Consider the following 24,430-nt stretch of genomic DNA (forward strand, 5'->3'; position numbering starts at 1 on the left):
TGTTCTGTAGTAGGTGACTTCTGGATACTCTTCTGGCTCTGTCAATCTGTTTCTTCATTTCCCCAGGTGGATATTGTAGTTTTAAGAATACTTGATAGAGATCCTGTAGGTGTTTCTCTGTCTGAAGGATTGGAGAACAGAATGCCACTAGTCATCATCTACAACCCCCAACTAAAATCTTTCCAGCGCACCATCAAGGATCTACAACCTATCCTGAAGGACGATCCCTCACTCTCACAGACCTTGGGAGACAGGCGAGTCCTCACTTACAGACAGCCTCCCAACCTGAAGTAAATACTCACTAACAACTTCACACCACACAACAAGAACATTAACCCAGGAACCAGTCCCTGCAACAAACCATGTTGCCAGCTCTGTCTACATATCTTTTCAAGGAACACCATCATAGGACCCAACCACATCAGCCACACCGTTAGGGGGTCGTTCACCTGCACATCTACCAATGTGATATATGCCATCATGTGCCAGCAATGCCCCTCTGCCATGTACATTGACCTAACCGTGCAGTCTCTGCGCAAAAGAATAAATGGACACAAATCGGACATCAAGAATTGTAACATTCAAAAACCAGTAGAAGAGCACTTCAGTCTCACTGGACACTCAATAATAGACTTAAAAGTGGCCATTCTTCAACAAAAAAAAGTCAAAAACAGACTTCTGTGAGAAACTGCAGAACTGGAATTAATTTGCAAACTTGCCACCATCAAATTAGGCCTAAATAAAGAATGGGAGTGGCTGGGTCACTACAAAAAAAAGTTTTCCCTCTGTTGATATTCACCCCTTCTTGTCAACTGTTGGGAATGGGCCACATCCACCCTAACTGAACTGGCCTCATTAGCACTGACCCCCCACTTGGTAAGGCAACTCCCATCTTTTCATGTGCTGTATATCTATACCTGCCTACTGTATTTTCCACTCCATGCATCTGATGAACTGGGTTATAGCCCAGAAAATCTTATGCCCAAATACCTTTGTTACTCTCTAAGGTACCACAAGGACTCCTCATTGTTTTTGCTGATACATGCTAACACGACTATCCCTCTGAAACCTGTCAGTTTGGAAACAGTTTCTTTCCATTGCTTTTGCCTGGTTTGATCTAGAAGGTGTAAAAAGGTTTCTTCGTCTATCAAAAACTTCCTATTCATTCTGGGCAGATTTAAATTCCTTTTATAGTCTAGTTGTGTCACTCCTGTAAACTCCAAGTATGCTCAAGTTAAAATATTGTACCATCCTTGCAGCTTATAGAGGGTAAAAAAGCAGTTTTCACAGCCTCCTAAAGTTGTGTCCTCAACAGAGAGCAGAACAGAATTTAGGAGTCAGAATTCCTGCACTCTATCCCTGACTTGGCCACTGACTTTCAATGTGCACTGTGAGGCTTAAATGAGGTTTCCAGAGTGCTTTGAGATCCTTGGGGGGAAATGCCATATACATGCAAAACTATAATTCTCCCATTCTCCCTTTCTCATCCTCTGCATGGGGCAAATCACTAGTGACTTGATTCTCGAGGGACTAAGCAGCCACACTTCCTATTGAAAAACATGGGCACTGCAGGTGCCTAGAACCTCAAAAGATCAGGCCAAAATGACCATGTCTTGAAGGTCTTGGACTGTTCAAATTAACCAAAGAACATCAGCATCAGCGTTTTTCACAATACCTTAAAATGTGATGGAGGTTGGAGCAATGTAATAAGCTTCAAAACCAAATTGTTTTGTAAGATTGGCAGGTGCAGAGGGAAGCATGACTGCAAATATGCCCAGTAGCTGCCTAAACAAACAAGCTTAAATTCACCACTTACCCACTAGGGCATGGGGAATATGGATGGCCTTGAGATTAAGTCCCTGGACTGGACTGGGATATAGAGGATCTGCTTTTATATTTTTGCTCTGACACAGACTTCTCATGTTATCTTTGGCAAGTCATTTAATCTCTTTCTCCATTGCTCAGTTGTAAAATGAAGATGATGATTCTTCCTTTCTTTTTCTTCTCTGTTTAGACTGTAAACTTTTGGGCAAAGGGACTATCTATTACTAAGTGTAAATACAGCACCAAGCACAGTGGTGCCCTGATCTCTGTTGTGGTCTCCAGGTTCATCTGTAATAATAAATAATAACAATTAATAATAAAATAACCTACACATCACACAGATGGCTCCAGAGACAAAAATATTCATAAATCTAATTTGAACTGACCTTGAAAGCTTTCCCACTGCTATAAATATTACAAAATAAAAAGAAAAAAATATTTAGATTACTGTGTATTTAAATTCATTAGTACCAAAGAAATGCACGCATATGAGAAGGGTTAGCCTTTAAGATATTGTAAGTCTTGTATGTTTAGAGAAACACTGTTTTCCAGTGTAAGCAATACTGAGGTCAGGAATACAAAGATTTTGTATGCTCTGTTTATAACCTTCCTTATTGATTTTACATTAATATTATTTTAACTTCACCACAGAGGCCATACGAAATTCATTCAGCCACTCCAATTGATGAGGTCCTCAACATGTTCAAGATAGAAAGAGTTCATTACTCATCCACATGGTGCAAGGGCATGATAGCATTGCTGAAAAAGGTAAGACAGTACAAGTGCTATTTGCACTCGCCTTCTCCCCCAAATAATCCAGTGGATATCATAGAAGCAAGATACAGCTCATACATGTATCAGGTTGTTTTAATCTCATGGATAGAGGGAAAGGTGCCTTTCTTTGGCCTTTCCTGAACAGCAGAGATGCTGCATTGTCTCCTATGAAGTTGGTTTATTATCATCATCATACTGGTCTGAAAAAACAGTTCAATTTATCTTTTAAATTATGTTTTTATAAGGAATTTGATTATTCCTGAAACAGGCCTAGAGACCAAGGGCGTCTATTTTCCACAGATCCAGGAGTGGCACCTCCTGTGTTGCCCTGTTCTTGCCTCAGCCCTAGTTTGGGGGCACCACATTCTCCATTTCCATTCAGTCCTTTGCCTCTCTGCTGAGATTGCCAGCAAAGTTACCTAGAAACCTAGGAACTGCCTCTCTCCTTATGCCATGCTCCCATAATTGAAGCAGCAAAGGTTCTCAGGCTGGAGCCTCCTAGCTATAAGTGACCAGAAGCCACAGGCTGGACATTCTCCATGAAGTCCCATGACACTGAAACTTGCTTTCCTCCGTCAGTCCACCTGAGCCCAGATTTCTTCATCTTCAAGTTACACTGCAAGGTATATCTTTGAGCAGGATAGAGTTGCCAACTTTTTATCACACAAAACTGAACACCCTTGTCCTGCCTCCAGCCCCTTCCCTTCCCTGAGGCCCCACCCCTGCTCACTGCATCCCCCCTCCCTCTGTCGCTTGCTCTCCCTCACCCACTTGCTCATTTTCACCAGGCTGGGGCAGAGGGTTGAGGAGCAGGAGGTGGTGAGGGCTCCAGCTGGGGGTGCAGGCTCTAGAGTGGGGCTGAGTCAGAGGCGCTTGGGGTGTAGGAGAGGGCTCCGGGCTGGGGGCCAGGGCCAAGGGTTTCAGAGTATGGGAGGGGGCTCTGGGCTGAGGCAGGGGGTTGGGATGTGAGAAGGGGTGAGGTCTCTGTGGTGGGGCCATGGATGAGAGGTTTGGGGTGCAGGAGTGAGCTCTGGGGTGGGGCCGAGAGGTTCAGAGTATGGAAGGGGATTCTGAGCTATGGCAGGGGGTTGGGGTTTGGAGTGTGGTACGGGATCTGGATGATGCTAACCTTGGACAGCTACCCAGAAGTAGTGACATGTTCCTCAGCTCTGTGCGCTGCCTCTGCAGCTTCCATTGGCCTGGAACCCCGGCCAATGGGAGCTGCGGAGCCGGCACTCGAGGCAGGGTCAGCGTGCAGAGCCTCCCTGGCTGTCTCTCTGCCTAGGAACTGAGGGACATGTCGCTGCTTCCGGGGAGCTACGCAGAGCCAGGTAGGGAGCCTGCCAGCCCCGCCAACTGGTCTTTTAATGGACCAGTCAGCGGTGCTGACTTGAGCCGTCAGGATCCCTTTTTGACCACGTGTTCTAGTTGAAAACCGGACACCTGGCAGCCCTAAGCAGGAAGTGTTTTTAAATGTACCACTGGAGCACTGTAGATAAATTTCAGATTTACATTTGGTGGAATGAGAGATCTGGTTTTTGTTATATGGAGCAATGAGATGATCAATTTTCACTGTTGTCAGGGAGCTCACAGCAAAAACATATGATGATGAACTGAAAAAATACATGTAAGATAGTGTCAAATTATGATGGGAAGTTGTTTTTTTTAATCACTTGGACTCTTGTCCACTAGTAAATGGACTAGTGCTACTAACTCATTTCATATTCTATAGGTCACTGAACAGCCCTCAGATGGTAATTACATTACCTTAATGTTATATGCCATGTTATTGTAGCCATGTTGGTCTGAGGATATTGGAGAGACAAGCTGGGTAAGGTAATATCTTGTGCTGGACCCATTTCTTTTGGTGAGAGAGACAAGCTTTCGAGCTACACAGAGCTATTCTGCAGGTCTGGAAAATGTATTCAGATCATCACATAAATTATTTTTTTTTAAATATTGGGACTTGTAAGAAGTATGAGATGGTTCTCCAAGCTTTTCCTAATTAAAAATCCTATTATCCACATCAGTAAGATGCATTTACCCTTCTTGAAATCTTTATGGCATACAGTGTCTTAGAAAATGCATTGTTTCGATCACAGCTCCTCACTAAGGACCCCGAGTGCCGCCTTTCAAGCCTTGCAGACATTCAGAGCTCTCCGTACTTAGCTGATATCAACTGGGATGCTGTCCTGGAGAAAGCTGTGACACCAGGCTTTGTTCCGAATGTGAGTCAATAGTCTAGATGATCTAAATTTGCAAATCCCCTATCCAATTATCGCTGTCATTTTAACTGTTTACTAATAGACATTTGCATTTATTTCTCCAAGGATGTTTCAGTGTTTTCATCCTGATGTATACACTAAATTAAATTCTGCTCTCATTCACCCTACCATAACAGAGAGCAAAATTTGCATTAGGTTATTGGGCAATGGTTGGTGGGGCCTGTGCTGTGAGGTGGCACTGAGCATTCTCCCTCTCAGGTGCTTGGCTGGCTGGTTCTTGCTCACATGCTGTAGGTCAAACTGATCACCATATGTAGGTTCAGGAAAGAATTTTCTGCCAAGTCACATTGGCAGTGACTTTGGGTTTTTTTCCTTCCTCTGCAGTGTGTGGATGTGGTTCACTTGCCAGGATTATCTGGGTATATCTCAGTTAATCATTTTTCTGCCTGCCATTGCAGGTACCTGAGGCAGTGGTACACCTTGGCCCCTCCTGTTCTCTGTCTATGGCACACAATAGTTTAGTCTCCTGTGGACTGCGGATCTAAGTGAAGTTGTTGGGTTTAGTGTGTGAGTGCTGGGTGATGTCAGTGGCCTGTGATGTATAGGAGGTCTGGTGGTTCCTTCTATGACAAAAAAATAATTAAACTTGGTTCACTTTATATTTTCTTTCAAATAAAAATGGCTCTCGGTCGGAACAGAGGGTAGCCAATTTTAGGTCTGATCCCTCAAACACACGTGTACTTAACTTTAAACACATGAGCAGTTTGATTGAAGTAAGGGGACTGCTCACATGCTTAATGCTACACATGTGCATAAGTTCTTGCAACATAAGGGGCTTTGCGTCTTTATAATATCCTCTGATATGAAAATATTCTATTCCTGAAGAATAGGGGGACTTGACTCGATGACCTCTCAAGGTCCCTTCCAGCCCTACCTTTCTATGATTTATTTTCTAGAAGACAATTTTCCACTTTTGAAGAGTTGGATTCTGTTTTCAAAAATGATTTACTGATATGAGGGCACGTGAGAAAATGAATAAAAAGTAAGAAATGATTTGATTAAATGTTTCTCAGGCTTCATTCTATCATAAAAACTCTTGCAAAAATCTCCCCAAAATGATATGCTTGTCACAGATTTGGGGTTGGTTCAGGTTTTTTTCAAACCTGAAAAACATGGGCCAGCTCCCACTAACTTTAAAGCTCCCACTAACTTTGAAGGGACCATGATCAAACCATATTGTACTTCAGGTACAGATGGTATTGGTTAATCAGGCAAATGAAGCTAGGTGAATTGCAGAGATAATGTTCTTGCTCTCTTTAGGGAGAGATGCTAGCTGTACTTCCTGGCATCTGATTCAGAGTTATTACTAGAAACCACACACCTCATCTTTTCAGCAAAAGTGTACAGTGCATGGGCATTGCACAGCTTCTGGCAATGAGCTTAGAAGAGCATAACCCTTGTAGCTGAAAGAGCACTGTCAAGCAAATTGAGAAGGGGATGGGAGAAAAGCAGCCCATCTAACCTGTTTTAGGAAATGATGGATGACATTCACTCTAGCAACACACACACTGAGCCAGAACATTTTGACTCCATATGGGTACAGCAGAAAAGAGTTGGAAGGTGAGCTCCATCCTCACCAAACCAGGCCAGGGTGCAGGACACCTTCCCTCCTACCCACAGCTTCTGCTCCAGCCTAGGGACTGGGGTAATGGCCACAGTCATTCCACACCAGTTGTGCAAGGTACTGGACCTATGGACCCTCCCCTGATCAACACCTAGATCCTCCCTGGCTCACTCCCCAAGTGGACTCTTCAGGGCCAGCACAAAAGCCATGTGTGTGACACAGGGGAGAGTACAGGCACCCCTTCCAGCCGTTCAGCTGGTTCCCCTCCGCCCCGATCCTCATGCAGTCTCTGTGCAGGGTTTGCCTTGCACCGATCCTTCATAGCAGGAGTGAATTCTTTTGACAAGAAGTTCAGCTCAGCTACTCAAAAACTAAAGATTACCTCCATTCCTTGTATTTTCAATGCTGCAAATAACATTCTCTTAAACCAGTGCTTACTTTTAAGTCACTGAGTCAAATTCAGCCCTAGTGTGAGCAGCACAAGTCCATTGGCTTACATGAGGGTGGAATTGGGACCAGTAAAAAAGCTTATAGTAAATTTTGAGGGGGTCAGATGCATGCTATCTGACCTTAATAGCATGCACTACCATAGATGTGATTATCTTCATAGGTACATGCTAATACAAAAGGAAAGCAAATGGAAATATTTGGCTTTTTTTTTTTTTTACCTTTTATATATAAATCCAAAATACATACCTCTATTTAATCACAGCTACTAAAACGATGCACTGATTACAAGTAGCCACTTCCAGTCATAATGTGAAAAAAGATGAAATCCAGAGTTTTTGAGGTTAAAAAGAACCTAAAACGTTTTGGGATTCAAATAGGACAAGTAACATACCATACAGGACACCTCTAAGTCCAATTGCCGTTTCTTATTCTGACATAATGATTATTGTTACTGCAGCCTAAAGTTAGAAATTACAAAATGAGATACCAAAATCTTGCATACATTATCTTCAGAATCATCCTCATATATATCAGTTTTTATCATTTGGGCAGATAACAATATTTAGCTTAATCTAATTGTTAAATCATAATAATTTTCTTGTCAATGGAGATGTAGTTTTGATGAACAAAATGTATCGCTTATGACTTCGGTGGAACAGTGACAAATTACATCAGCTGGAGATCTGCCCTATTATTATTATTATTATTATTTATTATTTATATATTTTTATTTTTTAATATATATATTTATAATAATTATAATATTATTAAGACACTAACTAAGGCTGCAATCTTGTAAATACTTATGCATATGAATAACGTTGCAGATGTGAGTAGCCCCATGGAACTCAAAGTTACTCATGAACTTATTGACAGAATCAGGACCAAAATTTTGCACCAAAACACTTTAGGTGCCTAAAATTTCACACTCCTAAGTTTGAAAATTTCACCCCTAGTTCTTTATTTTCCACAGTTCATTACTTCTGTTTAACTTGTTTAATATATTTTTGGCAGATTCCGGGTTTTGGGGCTGAGGGGTGGGGGTTCCTCCCTAATTCAGATCTTTTTAGGGACACCTTATCTGTCATGTTTTCAAGAGAGTCTGAACAAGTTTCCAAACCGTCTGTTGCAGGAACAAGTTATTTAAAAGTAATTTGAGAGGCAGATGCAGAAGATAATTGTTTGGTACTGTTTCTCAGACAACTGAATCGCCTCCATAACTGTAGTTGATTACAGAGAAGGTGATGCTTACTGTGAAACGAGAGACTCTTGTTTACTATTTCCATCCTATTTGGAAACACTGATGTGTCTGCCATTAAAAATGTATCTAAAGATGCATTATCCTATTGTATTTTGGTTTGGTTTGTCTATGTCTAGCAGGCATTGCATACATACACTGTACCTGTTTTTTTCTGATCAGATCCAAAAAGAAAGCAATATCATAGACATCTAGATCCAAAATGATTCCAATGCTAACGTTGTCTGAATATGGACTTCCCATAGAGAGATACAAAATTCCCGTCCATCAAAGGTCAAAACATTTTTAAAGGGGAAAAAAATCATAATCCTCCATTACTAAAAGTAAAACAATTTCCCTAGCTAAAACACCAACTCTCATTGGCATTTGGAGCTACTCTTAGAAAAATGATTCTTCAATTTACAGAGACACATTAAGAGGCAGAGGGGAAACCCATTATACCAGAAGTAACTAATTCAGATAACAGCAAAAATTAGTTCAAAATAGAAACTCCAAATCTAGGTTTAGGGGTTAAAAGAACACCCTTCCGCATTAGTTACAAGGGAATATAATGAAATACACTTCTCCAATTAAAGGAAGAGAGAAGTAAAACTGCACACAGGTACTCTCAGACCTAGTTAAAGATTCCGTTAAAAGCTTTGCCAGAGGCTTCAGGCTAGTTGCTTATATAGCAGGGTTCGCTCCACTCTGCTAAACATGTGTATGAGGTCATTAGGAAGACTAGTGAAGAAACAGGTGTCTCAGTGCCTTTGTGTTAACACCACCCTATTTTATGTCTCCATCTTGTCTGACTGAAGACCAGAGAACTGGACTGATGGAAAGCTGTTTTCCCTGGAATTTGCTCCCCTTACCCTATCCTCCCAATGACTCTGGCAGAACTCAGTTTAGTTAACTTTTGGGGCCCACTACAAAACTCATCTTGGGTTGTGGGTGTTTTGATGGTGGGGGTACGGGGGGAGGATGCTATTTATTATTAGAGTAGTGTTACTTTATTCTGGGTGCTTTTACTCAGCACTTCCATGTGCATGTCCACAGTACTCTTGCCACTTTCCAATACAAATGGATTTTGTTCCCGCAAGGCCCATGGTGGAGGCGGGGAGGGGAGAAGGGGCACGAAATTTCATGCTATATATATTTGGTATTCCTGTTTTGAAAGCATTATGTTAGAAGGGGCTATACTGTTATTTCACCATCATGTGGGCTTCTTTCTAGTCATCTGCTGGCAGTGTCAAGCTCTGTATTTCTCTTAGACATTTTCTTCGTTTAGTATTGAATGTTGGAGGAATCAATCAAGAAGGTGATTTAAATGTAATTTTGATTTTCCATAGCCTTCAAAATTACAGAGAAAATTTCTCAAATGCTAGAACAAGTCTCTAAACTATATCACTTGAAAAAGAAAGTGGTATTTGAAAAAAATGAGAATGCATTTCATTTATAAAGTGCTCTAATCTAGAGGCATCCATTAAAAACAGCAACATAGTGATTGCTACAGACTCCAGCAGAACTTATATTTGAGCTAAATATATTTTGAGGGTATCTCAAGATGTAGGTATGCCATACTCACATCATACTAATAATTAAACAACAGAGAACATTGTAGGAAGGAGGATAATAAACTGGCCTAGAAAATTAACCCTTGCGTCGGGAACACAAACAGCTATATCAATGGATCTGTGATGGGTTGGGTATAGAGGTCTTTTAGTGTCTGTTGGCATGGTGGGAGGAGGGGTCTTCCACCACAGAATCATAGGATTCTAGGTCTGGAAAGGACCTCAATAGGTCATCTAGTCCAATCCCCTGCACAGAGGCATGGCTAAGTATTATCTAGAACATCCTTGACAGGTGTTTGTCTAACCTACTCTTAAAAACATCCAGTGATGGAGATTCCACAACCTTCCTAGGTAATTTGTTCCAATGCTTAACTACCCTGACAGGAAATTTGCCCTAATGTCTACCCTGAATCTCCATTGCTGCAATTTAAGTCCATTACTTCTTGCCCTGTCCTCAGGGGATAAGGAGAACAATTTATCACCGTTTTCTTTAGTTTATAACAGACTTTTATATACTTGTTATCATGTCTCCCCTGAGCCTTCTCTTCTCCAGACTAAATAAACCCAGGGCTTGTCTACATCACAAAGTTGCAGTGCTGGTGAGGGGGTTACAGCGCTGCAACTTAGGAGGTGTACACATCTGCAGGGCATCACCAGCGCTGCAACTCCCTGTTTGCAGCGCTGGCCGTACTCCCGTTTCGTCTCGGGTGTAGAGGATCCAGCGCTGGTAATCAAGTGTAGACACTTACCAGCGCTTTTCTTGACCTCCGTGGAATAAGCAGGTATCCCAGCATACCTGAGGAAGCCTCTGGTAATCAAGCAGGTCTCCTTCCCCGGTTTGCTCTCGCGTTCCCCGAACCCCCGAGCAAGCAGGTCTCCTTCCCTGCGGTTTGCTCTCGCGTTCCCCGAACCCCCAAGCAAGCAGGTCTCCTTCCCTGCGGTTTGCAGGGTGGTTCGGGGAACGCGAGAGCAAACCGCGAGGAAGCTGGTCTCCTTCCCCGGTTTGCTCTCGCGTTCCCCGAACCCCCGAGCAAGCAGGTCTCCTTCCCTGTGGTTTGCAGGGTGGGTCGGGGAACGCGAGAGCAAACCGCGAGGAAGCTGGTCTCCTTCCCCGGTTTGCTCTCTCGTTCCCCGAAGCCCCCCCGGCAAACCGCAGGGAAGGAGACCTGCTTGCTCGGGGGTTCAGGGAACGCGAGAGCAAACCGGGGAAGGAGACCAGCTTCGCCGCGGTTTGCTCTCGCGTTCCCCGACCCCCCCTGCAAACCGCAGGGAAGGAGACCTGCTTGCTCGGGGGTTCAGGGAACGCGAGAGCAAACCGGGGAAGGAGACCTGCTTCGCCGCGGTTTGCTCTCTCGTTCCCCGACCCCCCCTGCAAACCGCAGGGAAGGAGACCTGCTTGCTCGGGGTTCGGGGAACGCGAGAGCAAACCGCGGCGAAGCTGGTCTCCTTCCCCGGTTTGCTCTCGCGTTCCCCGAACCCCCCTTGAAGCCGCCCAACAGCGCTGCAGTGTGGCCACATCTAACACCACTTGCAGCGCTGGTTGCTGTAAGTGTGGCCACTCTGCAGCGCTGGCCCTATACAGCTGTACTAATACAGCTGTAACAACCAGCGCTGCAAAATGTAGATGTAGACATACCCCCAGTGTTTTCAATCTTTCCATGCAGATCATGATTTGCAGATCTTTAATCATTTTTGTTGCTCTCCTCTGGACTTTTTCCAATTTGTTCACATTTTTCACAAAGTGCATGGTGGAAATAGGGCCAGAGACTTGACTGGTGGTGTTCTGGTTACACCAGGGAAAAGCATAAAAGAAAGATACTCTAGTGGTTAGAATGCTAGCCAGTGATGTGGGTTCAATTCCCAGCTCTGCCACTGACTTCCTGCATGTCCCACAGGTCTCCAGCTATAAAATGGGAATAATAGCATTTCCCTACCTCACAGCGGTGTTTTCAGAATAAATAAATTAAAAATTTTCTGGTGCTCACAGACTGTAGAAATGAAGACAGAGAACCATGCTACTGGGGCTGATGAGGGAGCTGCTGCTAATGCCCCACCACCAAAAGCTACACCTGCTGACCCAGTGGGATCAGATGATTAACCACAGACTGCTGACTGGACACCACTGAGTATAAAGCTTCCTCTTTCTGTCTGATCCCTTGTCTGAGCACCTAGCTGCTAGGCTTGTGATTACCTAGACCTCTGAGAGCAAGTCCCTGCCTCCTTGCTTGGTTCCTGCTAACTTGCCGTGTTCCTGTTTCCTTACCCTTACCCTCATTGTTGATGGTGGCTTGGACTCTTGGGGTGGCCACAGCCCTGACTCTTCTCCTGGCTCTGGCCACTAAATCCTATAGCCCACTTTATGGCCCTGACACTTAGAGAGAGAAAAGCGAATCTCTAAATAAACCTAAACCCCAGATAAGGTTTGCTTTATGCATAATCTAGGCCTCCTGTGAACTTCCTCTCCTGGGACTCAGACCTCAGGACAGTGTCAGCAGAGGAAAAGGCATTGTGTGTGAAGGGCACTAGCTGACACCTTGTTTGTTTATTCTTCCCATTGACATGATCAAATGACTTTAGATCTTGCATGTGCACCACAAACTTTATGGGCTCAAACAGATCTAAGGTACACAATGCTTAGGAACGTGCCAAGCCATTTTTGACCCCATGTTTGTTAGATCAGCTTAAAATGATCAGTTTGTTCCTCTAGACAATTTGTACAGTAAAGAAGGACTGTCAGTTTTGAGATGGCTTGTTTAATTTTCATGTCAACGTGATTGTCAACAGAGCTAACTGAAAAGTCATAGACAGGACAGGACACTTAAGGTATTCTCTGCATTTCTATATTTCAGTATACAAAACAGTTTAGCACACAGAATATTCTGCTCCCGGGAGGGGCGGGGGGAGTGAGTCAGATGTTCAAAAAAAAATAGCCAGTGAGTTTTTTCAGGTTTTTTGTTTATATCAATGTGTTTTTTACTATTGACCTTTGGAATCAGTTTGTTTATTTTTACATCCTTTCATATTTTCAGTTGTTTACAAAACTGAAAATGCCCAGAAGCTGGGATTTTTCCTCTCTTTCATCATCCTTTTCCACTGCACAGCTGTGGGAAGAAGGTTCATGCCTGCAGCTCTTAAGTCATGATGCCAAACAGGCTTCTTCCAACAGCAACATCTGAGTCTCTGTATGACTCCTACTTAGCATTTATGTAGTACTTTTATGTTCAAAGCTCTGCACAGACATTCATTAATTAACTTTCACACCTCTATGAGGTGAGCATGGTCAGGATTATCCCTATTTTAAATGTGGGAAAACCAAAACCGAGATGAAATGACTTTCTCAAGGATGAACAGCTACTGAGTAGCAGAGCCAGGATTAAAACTGACTAGTTCCTGAATCCCACCAGACTATTAGAGCTAGCTGAGATTCTTTGACCATTTTTTTTTCTCCTAGCAAAATATCATTCTGTTGAATTTAGCATTTTCCCCAGAAAATGTCAATCTCAACTAAGATTTTTGATTTTCTTATCAGGAAAATGGAAAATAAAAAAAACTTGTTTTGACATTTTACATCATTTCATTTTTATTGAAAATGTCAAAAAAAATCCATTTAGTCATTTCTGATAACCAAATTTTCAGAATTTTTTTAATTTTGTGAAAAATTTGATGATATGACATTTAATTCTAATTCAGAATGGAAAATTATGTCAAAATCTCAATTTCCCATGGAAGGAGGATTCTGCATTCAGTCTCTCACTCTCAGTTACAGTAGTGCAAATCTGTAGTAACTTCATCAGGGCTGCCCAGGGGGAGGGGGGCCAGTGGGGCAATTTGCCAGGGGCCCCGCAAGCCACTCCAGGTTTTCAGTGGCACTTTGGTGACAGGCCCTTCACTCGCTCTGGGTCTTCAGTGGCAGGATCTTCAGTGCAGCCGGAGACTCGGAGCGAGTGAAGGAGAAGTGCTGCCGAAGCCTTGGAGCGGCGCCTGGTGAGTACAAGCACCACAAGCAGTGGGGTGGGAAAGCTGCAATCAGCGGCGCTTAGGCTGCTCTACTGCCACCGCTTCATTCTTTGGCAGCAATTCAGCAGTGAGTCCCTCTCAAAGGGAAGGACCCGCCGCCAAATTGCTGCCGAAGACTCGGCCCTGTCCCAGGCCCCCTGAATCCTCTGGGCGGCCCTGAACTTCATTGGACTCACTCCAGTTTACACCTTTATAGTTGAAAATAGAATCTGCCCATTTATAATTTTACTCTTAATCTTTCTTTCTGATTTATTACTGGCTGCTCTGCTGCTTGTGTTGTGCTGTAGCAATTGAATGTCTCTCAGCTCACACTGACCTTGTTTCAGTAAGGTAGTTCAGCATATGTATGTTTTTAAAGAATGTGGCTTCAGTAGGATTACTCAGATGCCTAAGTACCTTGTTCAAGCAGAGCCACTTTCACTGGATGGAAATAGATTCCCTCTTCCTAAAAGTCAGTCCATTTAGTGCTCTTGATTTAAGAGAAAAGGCTATAAACAAGCTTATTCCACTCCAGTTGAAGCTAATGTCAAAACAGTAGACTGGTTTACCCTTCTGTTTTCCCAGCATAGCTGTGCCTGCAAAATCCCTAGCAGAGGTGTAGTTATACCAGCAAAAATGTCCTTTTGACAGGATAAACTTATTTTGTTCAGGGAACTGGTTTAAACTATATCCACAAAAGCACTCTTTTGCCAGCATAAGCTGTGTTTCCATACGGAGGGTTTGCTGGTATAGATACAGGTTTCTAGCAAAGACAAGGCCCGTCATTGATTGCAACAGGAGTAGGCCCCAATACTGAATATAAGTCTGTGCTGGCACCACATTCTCTATAGCAAATTAAAAGATCTTCTGTATGGGGAAAAATATTAAAGCTCTTCATGAAGTGTTCAGGGTGTATCACAGGATTTTAGCACAATTCCCAGCATCACAATGAGGAGTCCTGTAGTTAAACTGACATTCAGCTGCCTGAAAAATCTATCAGTATATATGTTTTCTGCACAAGCAAGGCCTCTGAATCACTTCCTGGCCTTGCCTCATTTCTACGGTTACTTTAACAAAGTGGAGAAAATTCCGCATTCACTGGGTTAGACTCCTCTCTGTTACAATGGTGTAAATCTGGAGTAACTTCATTGGAGTCACTCCAGATTTACACTTGTATAAATGTGAAGAGAATCTAACCATTTATAATTTTTTACAATTGTATGTTTTACTCCATCATTTAAACTTTGAACTTCATTACTGGAAATGAAGGTCACAGTTTCTGTTTCACAGCTGGTTCACTTAATATAGGCCAAATATATTGGGCTTCTGTTTATAATTTTGCCCCATGCGTGGTCCCTTCTGGCCTTCACATCTATTGAACTAATATTGAACAAGCAAACAAAAGACATAATGATATTCTGAAAAATAACTTTGTACCCTTTTGTAACAGAAAGGAAGACTGAATTGTGACCCTACATTTGAACTAGAAGAAATGATTTTAGAGTCCAAACCCCTTCATAAAAAGAAAAAACGACTTGCAAAAAACAAATCCAAAGATGGAGCAAAAGAAAGCTGTTCACTGGTAAGCCATGGACTATGGGTGTAATCAGCATCCCATTTCCTTTCTTTGAAGGATTTGATCAATCAAGTTCAGTTTTAGCATTTCTGAAAATGATTTGGTCCCAATGTTGGTTAATCTGCAGTCCCAAAACACCTCCAAAACAAGCCACAAAGCAATGATTTATTTCAGTCATGAAAATAATTTGAGCAACTTTAAGATTTAAAATGCTAAAATATACACCTTTAAAGTAAAAAAAATTGCTGCCAATTGGCAAATACTCTTCCGTCACAGGGATGGAAGAAGTCATAAGGAGTACTTATCTGCAGCTGGTACTTAGGATAACAATGTTCAGCACACAAGCTGCATGTTTATAAAAGTTTTAAGGAAAATCGCAAATATTTTTCTCCTCTTTACCAGTCTTGACTTATATGTCCCACATCTAAAGGCTCTTTATATAAAAATCCTAAACTTTTCAAGGAGATAAAAAATAATGATTTTCCAGGCTCAAATTTTCTGTGCAATGATGTTTTATACATACTGTTGCTGCTTCAAGTGGTTTTGAACACTCACACATTGTAATCTTCTTAGAGCTATCAGACTTTAAAATGTTCAAGAATTCTTTAAAGGTGAACATCTCCCTTTAAAAAAAATTCAGACAGCACAATACATACATCTTGAAGAATCTGGAAAATGCCGCTTGTTCATATTAATTTGTAAGTTTTGTTCAACACCGGTTCTGTTGTTGTGATTTTGTGTACAATTTTCTGTCATATATAATCAACATATTTGTGCTGTTTTTAAAGAATGTACACCTGCAGCAGTGCTTGGAAAGTGTGAGGAAAGAATTCATCATATTCAACAGAGAAAAGTAAGTGCATTCCTTAAATGCCTGTTTAACATACACTGCTGAAATTAATTTCAAAAGGAGGAGGATTCCTTCCCCCCTAAAAAGAAGTCTTAATAAAAATGATTAATGATCACACCAGAATGAGTTAAAAGCCCTTACATGAAATAAAAGGCTGGACTTCCATTGATTTCCCTGCTGTACTGTCTGTGATGTAGCAATTTTGTTATTCTTCTGTCTCTGAAAACAAGCTGAATGCTTACGGTGAATGTGTGGTAGAAAGAAGAGGTAAATGTCACTGGTGGTCTCCAGAGAAGCAGTAACAATTAAGCAAAAGGACTGTTCTGCAAAGGGCCTGCTTTTTCACAAGTAGAACAAAGCCAAAAGAGGTGATAACTCATGAAATTTTAATTAAGTAAGCTGCAGTGTTCCAATGTGGATATTCTTTGTGTACTTGGCCTCCAAAAACCAAGACTCCATTACTCCTTTTCATCATAACTCAACATTCAGAGAAAAATGATACTTCTTTACAGCCAGCAGGCATGCCTTAGTGGTCTAAACATTAGCTAGAACCACTGGAAACAGGTTTGTATCCCAAGAGGGTAAACACCCTCATTTGTCTTAATAATACATTGGATTCCATGTAGTTTACTAGATGGGGGTCTCTTGGATATAACCAGAGAAATTGGAGACCTGTCTGTTGTGCATTAACATTAAGGATCCAGTGGCAATTTTCATAATAGAAGGGATTACCCCAGTCTCCTTGAGCAAATTTTCCTTTCCCCTGATCTCACTGTTTTCAGTAGTTTCATCTGAAAGTGTCATTAGCGAGAGCAAGCACAAGGATGATTCTGTAGCTTGGTGTCACAGATCCCCAGGATCACTGCAACACACCCAGTTTTGGAACCCTGTGACCATTGAAACAACTTACCAAGAGTTGTGGTAGATTCTCCATCACTGGCCATTTGTAAATCACAATTGAAGGTTTTCCTAAAAACTGTGGTCTAATTCAGACAGGAATTGATTCACAGGTCAGACTAAATGATTACAGTGGTGCCTCCTGGCTTCATAATCCAATCTGTGATGAGTAATTCCTTTTTACTTGATTCATTAGACTGAAAATCTTTATTTTTTTATCAGCTCATAGATAGTAGCTATTTTAATTCTTGCATGTCATGAAAAACAATGACTGAAAAGACTAAATATTAGATGGACTGTGAGATGGGTGTGTAAATAACAGGGAAAGGAGTAAATTCACTAGAAGGAAAGGAAAATCCTGGAGTACATCTGCATGTCAGTCAAATTATCATGTGTTTCAGTCACTGGTTGATTGGCTTGACAGTGTAAAGGAGAGAGACCCATATGTAGGCCTACAACAGGCCCTACATTGTTGTAAGTTAATTGAGAATATTGTTACGTTTTACTTTCAGCACTGAATTGCATTAGGGCTTCATGTACTTTTCGGAGAACAAGGAAGTTAAATTAAGTTGATAACAGTGAGCAAAGGTCAGATTTTGAAACAGAAAGTGAATTAAAGTTTGTGTGAACAGAATCAAAGCAATGACATACAGGAAAGAACAGAACACAGAGAGAGTAAATCAGCATAGTCTTCAAGATGACTTTCTTCAGAGATTTCCAAACAATGCATTTCCAGCCAGTTGTACTGACCTAGGTCTTTCAAACTGACTTGGTTTGAATCTAGTTCTTGTGATTATCCACAGATCGTGACAGACATAAACTGTTTCTATGGGTGCAATATCAGATACTATGTGACCTTATTACCGTAGTTACCGATCGTCACCATTTCCATCTATCCCTCATCATTTTTTTCTATCTTCTCATTCCTTCCCTTACTACCTTTGTTTAAATTCATATTCAATTGCAGCTGTAAGTGCTACTACATCATACATAGGTAACTCACCACTGTTTCTTACATGACTATACATTTTTCTATCACTGTTTCTTTGCACACATAAGAACTGCCTTTATAATTCATCTGTTTGAAAATATTTGATTATTACCTCAGATGAACCTTCACTATAAAAAGCCAAATTCTGCTGTGACTTAAACCTTCTGCCTCATTTACTTCAGTAACATAGAGACGTGTAAATCAGGTCAGAATTTAGCACACAGCTTTCAGGTGAAAGGAATGTAAGTCCCCAGAACAAAGATACACCTCTACTTTGATATAATGCTGTCTTCGGGGACCAAAAAAATCTTACTGCATTATAGGTGAAACTGTGTTACAGCGAACTTGCTTTGATCCACTGGAGCGCACAGCCTTTCCCCCCTGGAGTGCTGCTTTATTGTGTTATATCTGAATTTGTGTTATATCATGTAGTATTATATCGAAGAAGAGATGTATCTGTGAAAAGCTTAATGAGCTTTCTTATCAGATAATCTTTTCTTGAGCAGCAGGTTCTATGGTAATGTGGTACAGATACAGTAGGATTAGGGATTCATAGAATATCAGGGTTGGAGGGGACCTCAGGAGGTCATCTAGTCCAACCCACTGCTCAAAGCAGGACCAATCACCAACTAAATCCCCAAATGGCCCCCTTGAGAATTGAACTCACACCCTGAGGTTTAGCAGGCCAATGCTCAAACCACTGAGCTACCCCTCTCCCTAGCCCTGTAACACCCTTCAATTTAATCCCCCCAAAATCTAGATCAATTCTGTTTTGTGGATATACCAAGTCAGTTGTTGTCTCTGACATCTGAGAATATCGCTAGAATGCCTGACTTTCTCTTACTATGTACCTTTCATCCTGCACGAGATATCACACAGCAGAAAATATACAGTATTTATTGTGTTATATTTTTCAGTTTGTGGTATGACAAGGAACTTTTTGACTATAGTTAAAGGAAGGTCAATGAGACTTGGAGATTCAAGAATGGGCTCTGTAAACTGTTATAACTCTCTATCAAAAGTATAACTGCCAACTGACTACATTTTTTGCAGTGTTTGAATAGCTAGGACCTAGCAGATCACAGTTGGCAGATATGGAATTTGCACACTATGTCATATATACCTTTTGCAGATGGCTAGATAATCTCCACTGCAAGGAAGTGATTGGAAACTGGTAAGTATAGGGAGTGTTATGAGCAGGGTGAACATCAAGAGGGTAGAGTCAGAAAAGCCCCAGGATTCCATTAAAATGTATGGACTGAATCCAAAAGACTAATCCTGCAGTACTTCAAGAGTTACCAGCTGTGTCTAGCACTGTCCTTTTCCAGTAAAATTGGAGATTACCTTGATGTTAATACCTTTTTCTGGACAGTCTGTTAAAATGGCTGCTGCGTTACACACGTCCTGGACAGTTGTAAGATTTGATGGAGTAGAGATTGGTAGGATGGCATACAAGATAAGAGAGGGCATTACAGGCTGAGTGTGCAGCATGAAAGAAGGCCCAGGGTCAATTGTGGGTGAAGGTGATGTGAGGAGCATCAGGGCATGCAGAGTCGGCACAGGGAAGCAGTGATATGTATTTGTAAAATATGAATTGGAAATGGAGGAATCAGGCTTATGTTGACTGTTTTTCCTGCACATTTGGTTTAACAGCACAGGACTCACCAAATAAACAAATGCATTGTGACCAAGATTTTCAGAAGTAGGTGCCTAAGATTTGGCATCTACATACTTATGTAGGTACCTAAATAAGTGGCCAAATCTTCAAAATTGCTGTTCACTCAGTAGCTCCCACTGATATAAATGGGAAGCAGCACTTTTGAATATCAGCCCACTTATTTAGGTACTTAAATAACGAGGTGGGAGCCTAACTGTAAGCAGCCAGATTTAAAACATTTTAGTGACCAAAAGCAGTAAGATACATGACTGAAAGCAGTCTTTTGCAGAAGACTAAACGTACCTAGCTGTAATAAGCATGCAGACATTGATACAGCATATGGAGTATGGACACTTCTATGTAATTGCCAAGTATCATGAGAAACAGAAAAAAACCCTACTTTTCCAGGGTGTAAAATAACTTGATCATTCCCCGAATACAAGGAAAAACCAAATGAGTAAATAGGCCCTTTTCTTAGGCCTTTGAATCAGCATGGTGAGAGGTTGCAAGGGTAGAGGCTGTGGCTGCTCTGTCAGAAGTGCAGGTGGGGCACTGTAACTTACCTTAGTTATGTATATTCTTATTGAAGAGTAAGTGCATCCCCAAGAAGCAGGACTGCCCGGAAGCGAAGCAATCCTCCTTCCCAGGCTGCAAAATGGCCATGGAGCTGCTCCACAGATTCTACTGCAGCCCTGAGGCAACAGATAGCTCCTTTGGGACCCCTGCCTTATTATGCAGTGAGCAATATCCATGGATCTGCATAGCAGCCAATCTACCAACCTCACTCCCCTTCCTTATTTGGGACACCCATGTCCCTAACCCCTGACACGCCCCCCCACACACACACACGTCTCCCCCCCAACACACACACACACAATAGCACTTTGGGAGTCCCTGCAAAGCTGTGCACAGGTGGTGCACACTTTCTCCACAGGCTTCCCAAATCCTCCCTCCCTGTGCAATATGACCAAGATTTTCAAAAGCAGCTAGTGATTTTATGGGGCTCAGTTTTTAATTATGTCCCATTTAAGACTTCTTAGAATGGCCTAATTTTAGGAGGGATGTGCTCAACTCTTCCTGAAACAGGCCCCTGTTTGTTATCTCAAGCTGGGCACCAAAAACCAAGGCAATCAAAATCCCTACTGAGCTTTTGAAAATCTTGGCCCTTTACTGCATCAGTTCAGTTTAATTTGGGAACTCTTGAGAGCTCTGACTGTCGTGTGCAGTTGGGATGGAGTTTAATATACTTTAGTTTACTATCTTTTGAATGGGCCAGTGTGCCATATATGCCAGTGGCAGAATTGCCATTGCGTAAAAGGCTTTATTTTTATTAGCATGCCTATTTCAGTTGAACATGAGCTACAAATTATGGAATTCATTTAGGGGACTGTGATGGGGAGTTTACCCCACAGCAATCCTGAAAGGAAGTTCAGAAAGAGCCAATTAGTGTGATAGACCCCACATGAGGGGAGTAGGCTGGAGGAGCAGCCCCTGATTGGAGAATGAAATTCACTTGAGCAGGTATGGGCTGGGCTAGGATAAAGCCAGGAAGCTGACAACAGAAAGGGCTGTAGCGAGGATGTCTGCAGCCACTCTCTGTACATTAGAGAGTGAAGGAGGGAACCCAGGAAAAGAGTAGGAGCCTGGCCCTGAGGGAAGGGCATACCCCAGAAAGGGAAATCACACAGTGACCTGGCTGGAGAGCTGAGTCACAAAAAGGAAGCTACAGCTCCTGGAGCAAAATAGGGGCCATCTCGAGTAAGAGAGAGGACAACAGGTGAAGAGACCACAAGGGGAGGCACCAAACCTGGCAGAGAGCTAATCACCTGGAGGAAGTACAACCTGCAGTGAGTGAGAATCTCATGACCGGGACATATTCACACTGGTTACATTCTCCAATGCTAGCACTTGCCGAGCAATTATATATGTGTGTGTATTTGTCTCTCTCTAACCCAAATAAAATGAGCAAATGGGAGTTGTGTAGATGTAGTCTAAAGCTGATAACAAGAGTCAATGTTTCCCTTCGTTCTTTAAGAGTTATGCTAAAATGTCTCAGTTAAAAAAAGATAGACTCTAAACAATACCAGTATCATTCTTTATTATCCCTTTGTTTTCTCTAGCTAAAACCCACTGTCTGAAACCTATTCCATAGTGATGTTTTTATCCTTTCTGTTGACAAGGTTTTTAAGTCCAAAATTCTATTTCTACTGTTTTCATTTTTATTATTTCTAGAAAAATCCAGCAGTAGCTTTTCCCCAAACATTTGCAGAAGTATCTGAATTTGTATTCTAACAGTTTTGCCAACAGTTTCTTAAGAAGCTGACTTTGTTTAGTAGAGCCTTAATAAAAGGAATCCCATAATGAGCAACCAGAGCTGAAAGAAAGCTCTCTTTTCAATTCCTTTTTTAAAAAAAATTGTAAAGATAAAATCATATTGGTTGGTCATGATTTTATTAAATGGGCTAAACACAGATTATTCCTGCTATTCTTCCAATGTTATCCTCATTAGAGAAATCTTCACATCTGGCTGCTTCTATTAACAAATGAGAAGGAACCAAAATAGTCAAAAATACAAGAAACACTATAGAGGCGGAAGTCTGGGCTAGTGGCTTGGGAAGCAAGAACACCCAGTTCTTATCCTCCACAGACTCTTGATCCAAAAAAAAAATCTTCTTGGCCACTGACTTCTGTGGCCTTTATATCAGGCACTTTGACCTTGGGCAACTCCCTCAACTCTCTAACCTCAATTTCCATGCATGCTTAATGCACTTTTGCCTTCTTCACAGAGGTGTCCTGAGGCTTACTAGGGTGATGAGGCAGAGTATTGGATCTGGCAGAACAGATGTACATTTGGGCCCCATGAGAGATTCACCCCAAATGAAGGTAGCAGCATTGCCTCAATGTTCTGCCAGGGAGAATTTGTACCTAGAGCTCTCTAGCATAGAATGTGGAAAAACAGTGCATTCCCTCATAGGTGCTAGAACTGGGGGTGCTGCTGTGCCCCTTGGCTTGAAGTGGTTTCCATTACATGCAGGATTTACAGTTTGGTTCAATGGCTCTCAGCACTCCCACTATACAAATTGTTCCAGCACCCCTGCATTCCCTGGCCTCATTGCCTAGTTGGTACAGTTCACCTTTTGGTTCCATTGTAAACTTTCTGGGCCTCTGACTTAATGTTGAAAGATGCTGTGTAATGCAGAACTAATATTAAAAACCATAGGGTATGTCTCTAATTAGTGTTATGTAGCTCTTGGCATTATTTGATGTGTTGCTGTCTTTAAGTGGAAATTGTCTTCAAATGCAATGCCATTCCCTGACCATGCAGTAACTCAATTAAAGGGGAAAGAATTGAGTTTGGATTGGTACTTCTAAATCATTAATGGTGAACAGAAATGACTGCACAGAAATGGAGCAGTTCATAGCTAAGAAGCAGTTACTAGTCCTGAGAAGCCAGCCAGACTCAACAACGTTTAGCAAGGCATCTTTTTAATTAGGTAAGATTGCTGATGAAGAAAGGCAGGCACGTCCATTACAAAAGGAGCAAGGAAGAGATTAGTGAGAAGTAGCACAGTGATCTGAAATGTGGAAAGAGAGAGAGAGATTTAAGATAAAGCAGGGTCAGCAGAGCATACTTTGAGTAGCAAAAAGAAAAAAAATGTGAGCATTCAGCTATTATGATGACGAGTGATATAAAAACCTAGACAGACATGAAACCTCTATTAAGAAAAGCAAATCCAACCAGGTACAGTGTGAATCATTATGAATATTCAACTCTACTTGAAAACAGGCACTGTTTTCATCGATCTAACAACAGCATATGATATGGTGTGGCACACTGGCCTGCTCCTGCTATCTAGGGTCACAGGCATCATTGAACTGTTCCTCCGTGATATGTGGTTCAGAGTCCATATAGGGGAGAAGACGAGTGCTTGGAGACAACAGAGCAATGGGCTATCCCAGGGCTCCATGCTTTCTCCAATGCTGTTCAACCTTTACATCAATGACTTGCCAACAACAGAGTCTTGAAAGTTCATTTATGCAGATGACATCTGTTGCAGTACCCAGGACCAGACGTTTCATGAGCTTGATGCCACCATGATCAAGTTAGTTGACTACTGTAAGATTTTAGCACCTCCAGGGAAGCATCATAAAAACAGTCTCCAATTTGTTCCATCTTCACCACGCCACCACAACCTGAGAACTGAATGTTTATCTGAATGGTCAGAAGGTGAAGCATGAAGTAGAACCGGCCTATATAGGTGTGACCTTAGACCGCACACCGAGTTACCACGCCCACCTGACGAAGACATGCAACAATCTTCTTAGCAAACTGGCAGGTTCGTCATGGGGTGCTTGTGCTCCAACTTTACCTCATATTCGGTAGCATTCGGAGTCGATCGTCACATACCAAATTGGTGGTTACATGTCGCCAAGCGCATAATCTCCAGCACCCTGTGTCCGACTCCACTCCCATGACTTCCAGTTATGAGCAACGTTGCTCCTCCTCATATCAGAAGAGAGGTTGCCACTGGCAAGTTAGTGGAGAAAGTATGCGCCAGCTCAAGCCTGCTGCTGCACAATGACCTTTTTAAACCACCAGCTGCATGTTTGCCGTCACTGTCGCCCATTATGGTCTCATCTGCCATGCCAGGATGTAGGGCAGAAACACTCTGGCGAGAGGAATGGATATCTGTTATAATCCCCAACCAGTCCCTCATCACCAACCCCACAATCTGCCTGCCTGCTTTTGACCTGCCA

At 42.1% G+C, this 24,430-nt stretch overlaps 1 protein-coding gene across 2 annotated transcripts in view; it reads left to right on the forward strand.

The window, feature by feature from the left end:
- Positions 1-24,430, forward strand: part of STK32B (serine/threonine kinase 32B) — a 275,254-nt gene that overhangs the window by 236,209 nt on the left and 14,615 nt on the right. For both annotated transcript variants that reach the window (XM_050947849.1, XM_050947850.1), the window contains 4 exons: positions 2,476-2,592; positions 4,701-4,826; positions 15,152-15,283; positions 16,066-16,130. In XM_050947849.1, coding sequence (XP_050803806.1) covers positions 2,476-2,592; positions 4,701-4,826; positions 15,152-15,283; positions 16,066-16,130 — 440 coding nt within the window. The remainder of the gene's footprint in view (positions 1-2,475; positions 2,593-4,700; positions 4,827-15,151; positions 15,284-16,065; positions 16,131-24,430) is intronic.

Source organism: Gopherus flavomarginatus, chromosome 3 (assembly GCF_025201925.1).
Source record: "Gopherus flavomarginatus isolate rGopFla2 chromosome 3, rGopFla2.mat.asm, whole genome shotgun sequence".
NCBI lineage: Eukaryota > Metazoa > Chordata > Testudines > Testudinidae > Gopherus > Gopherus flavomarginatus.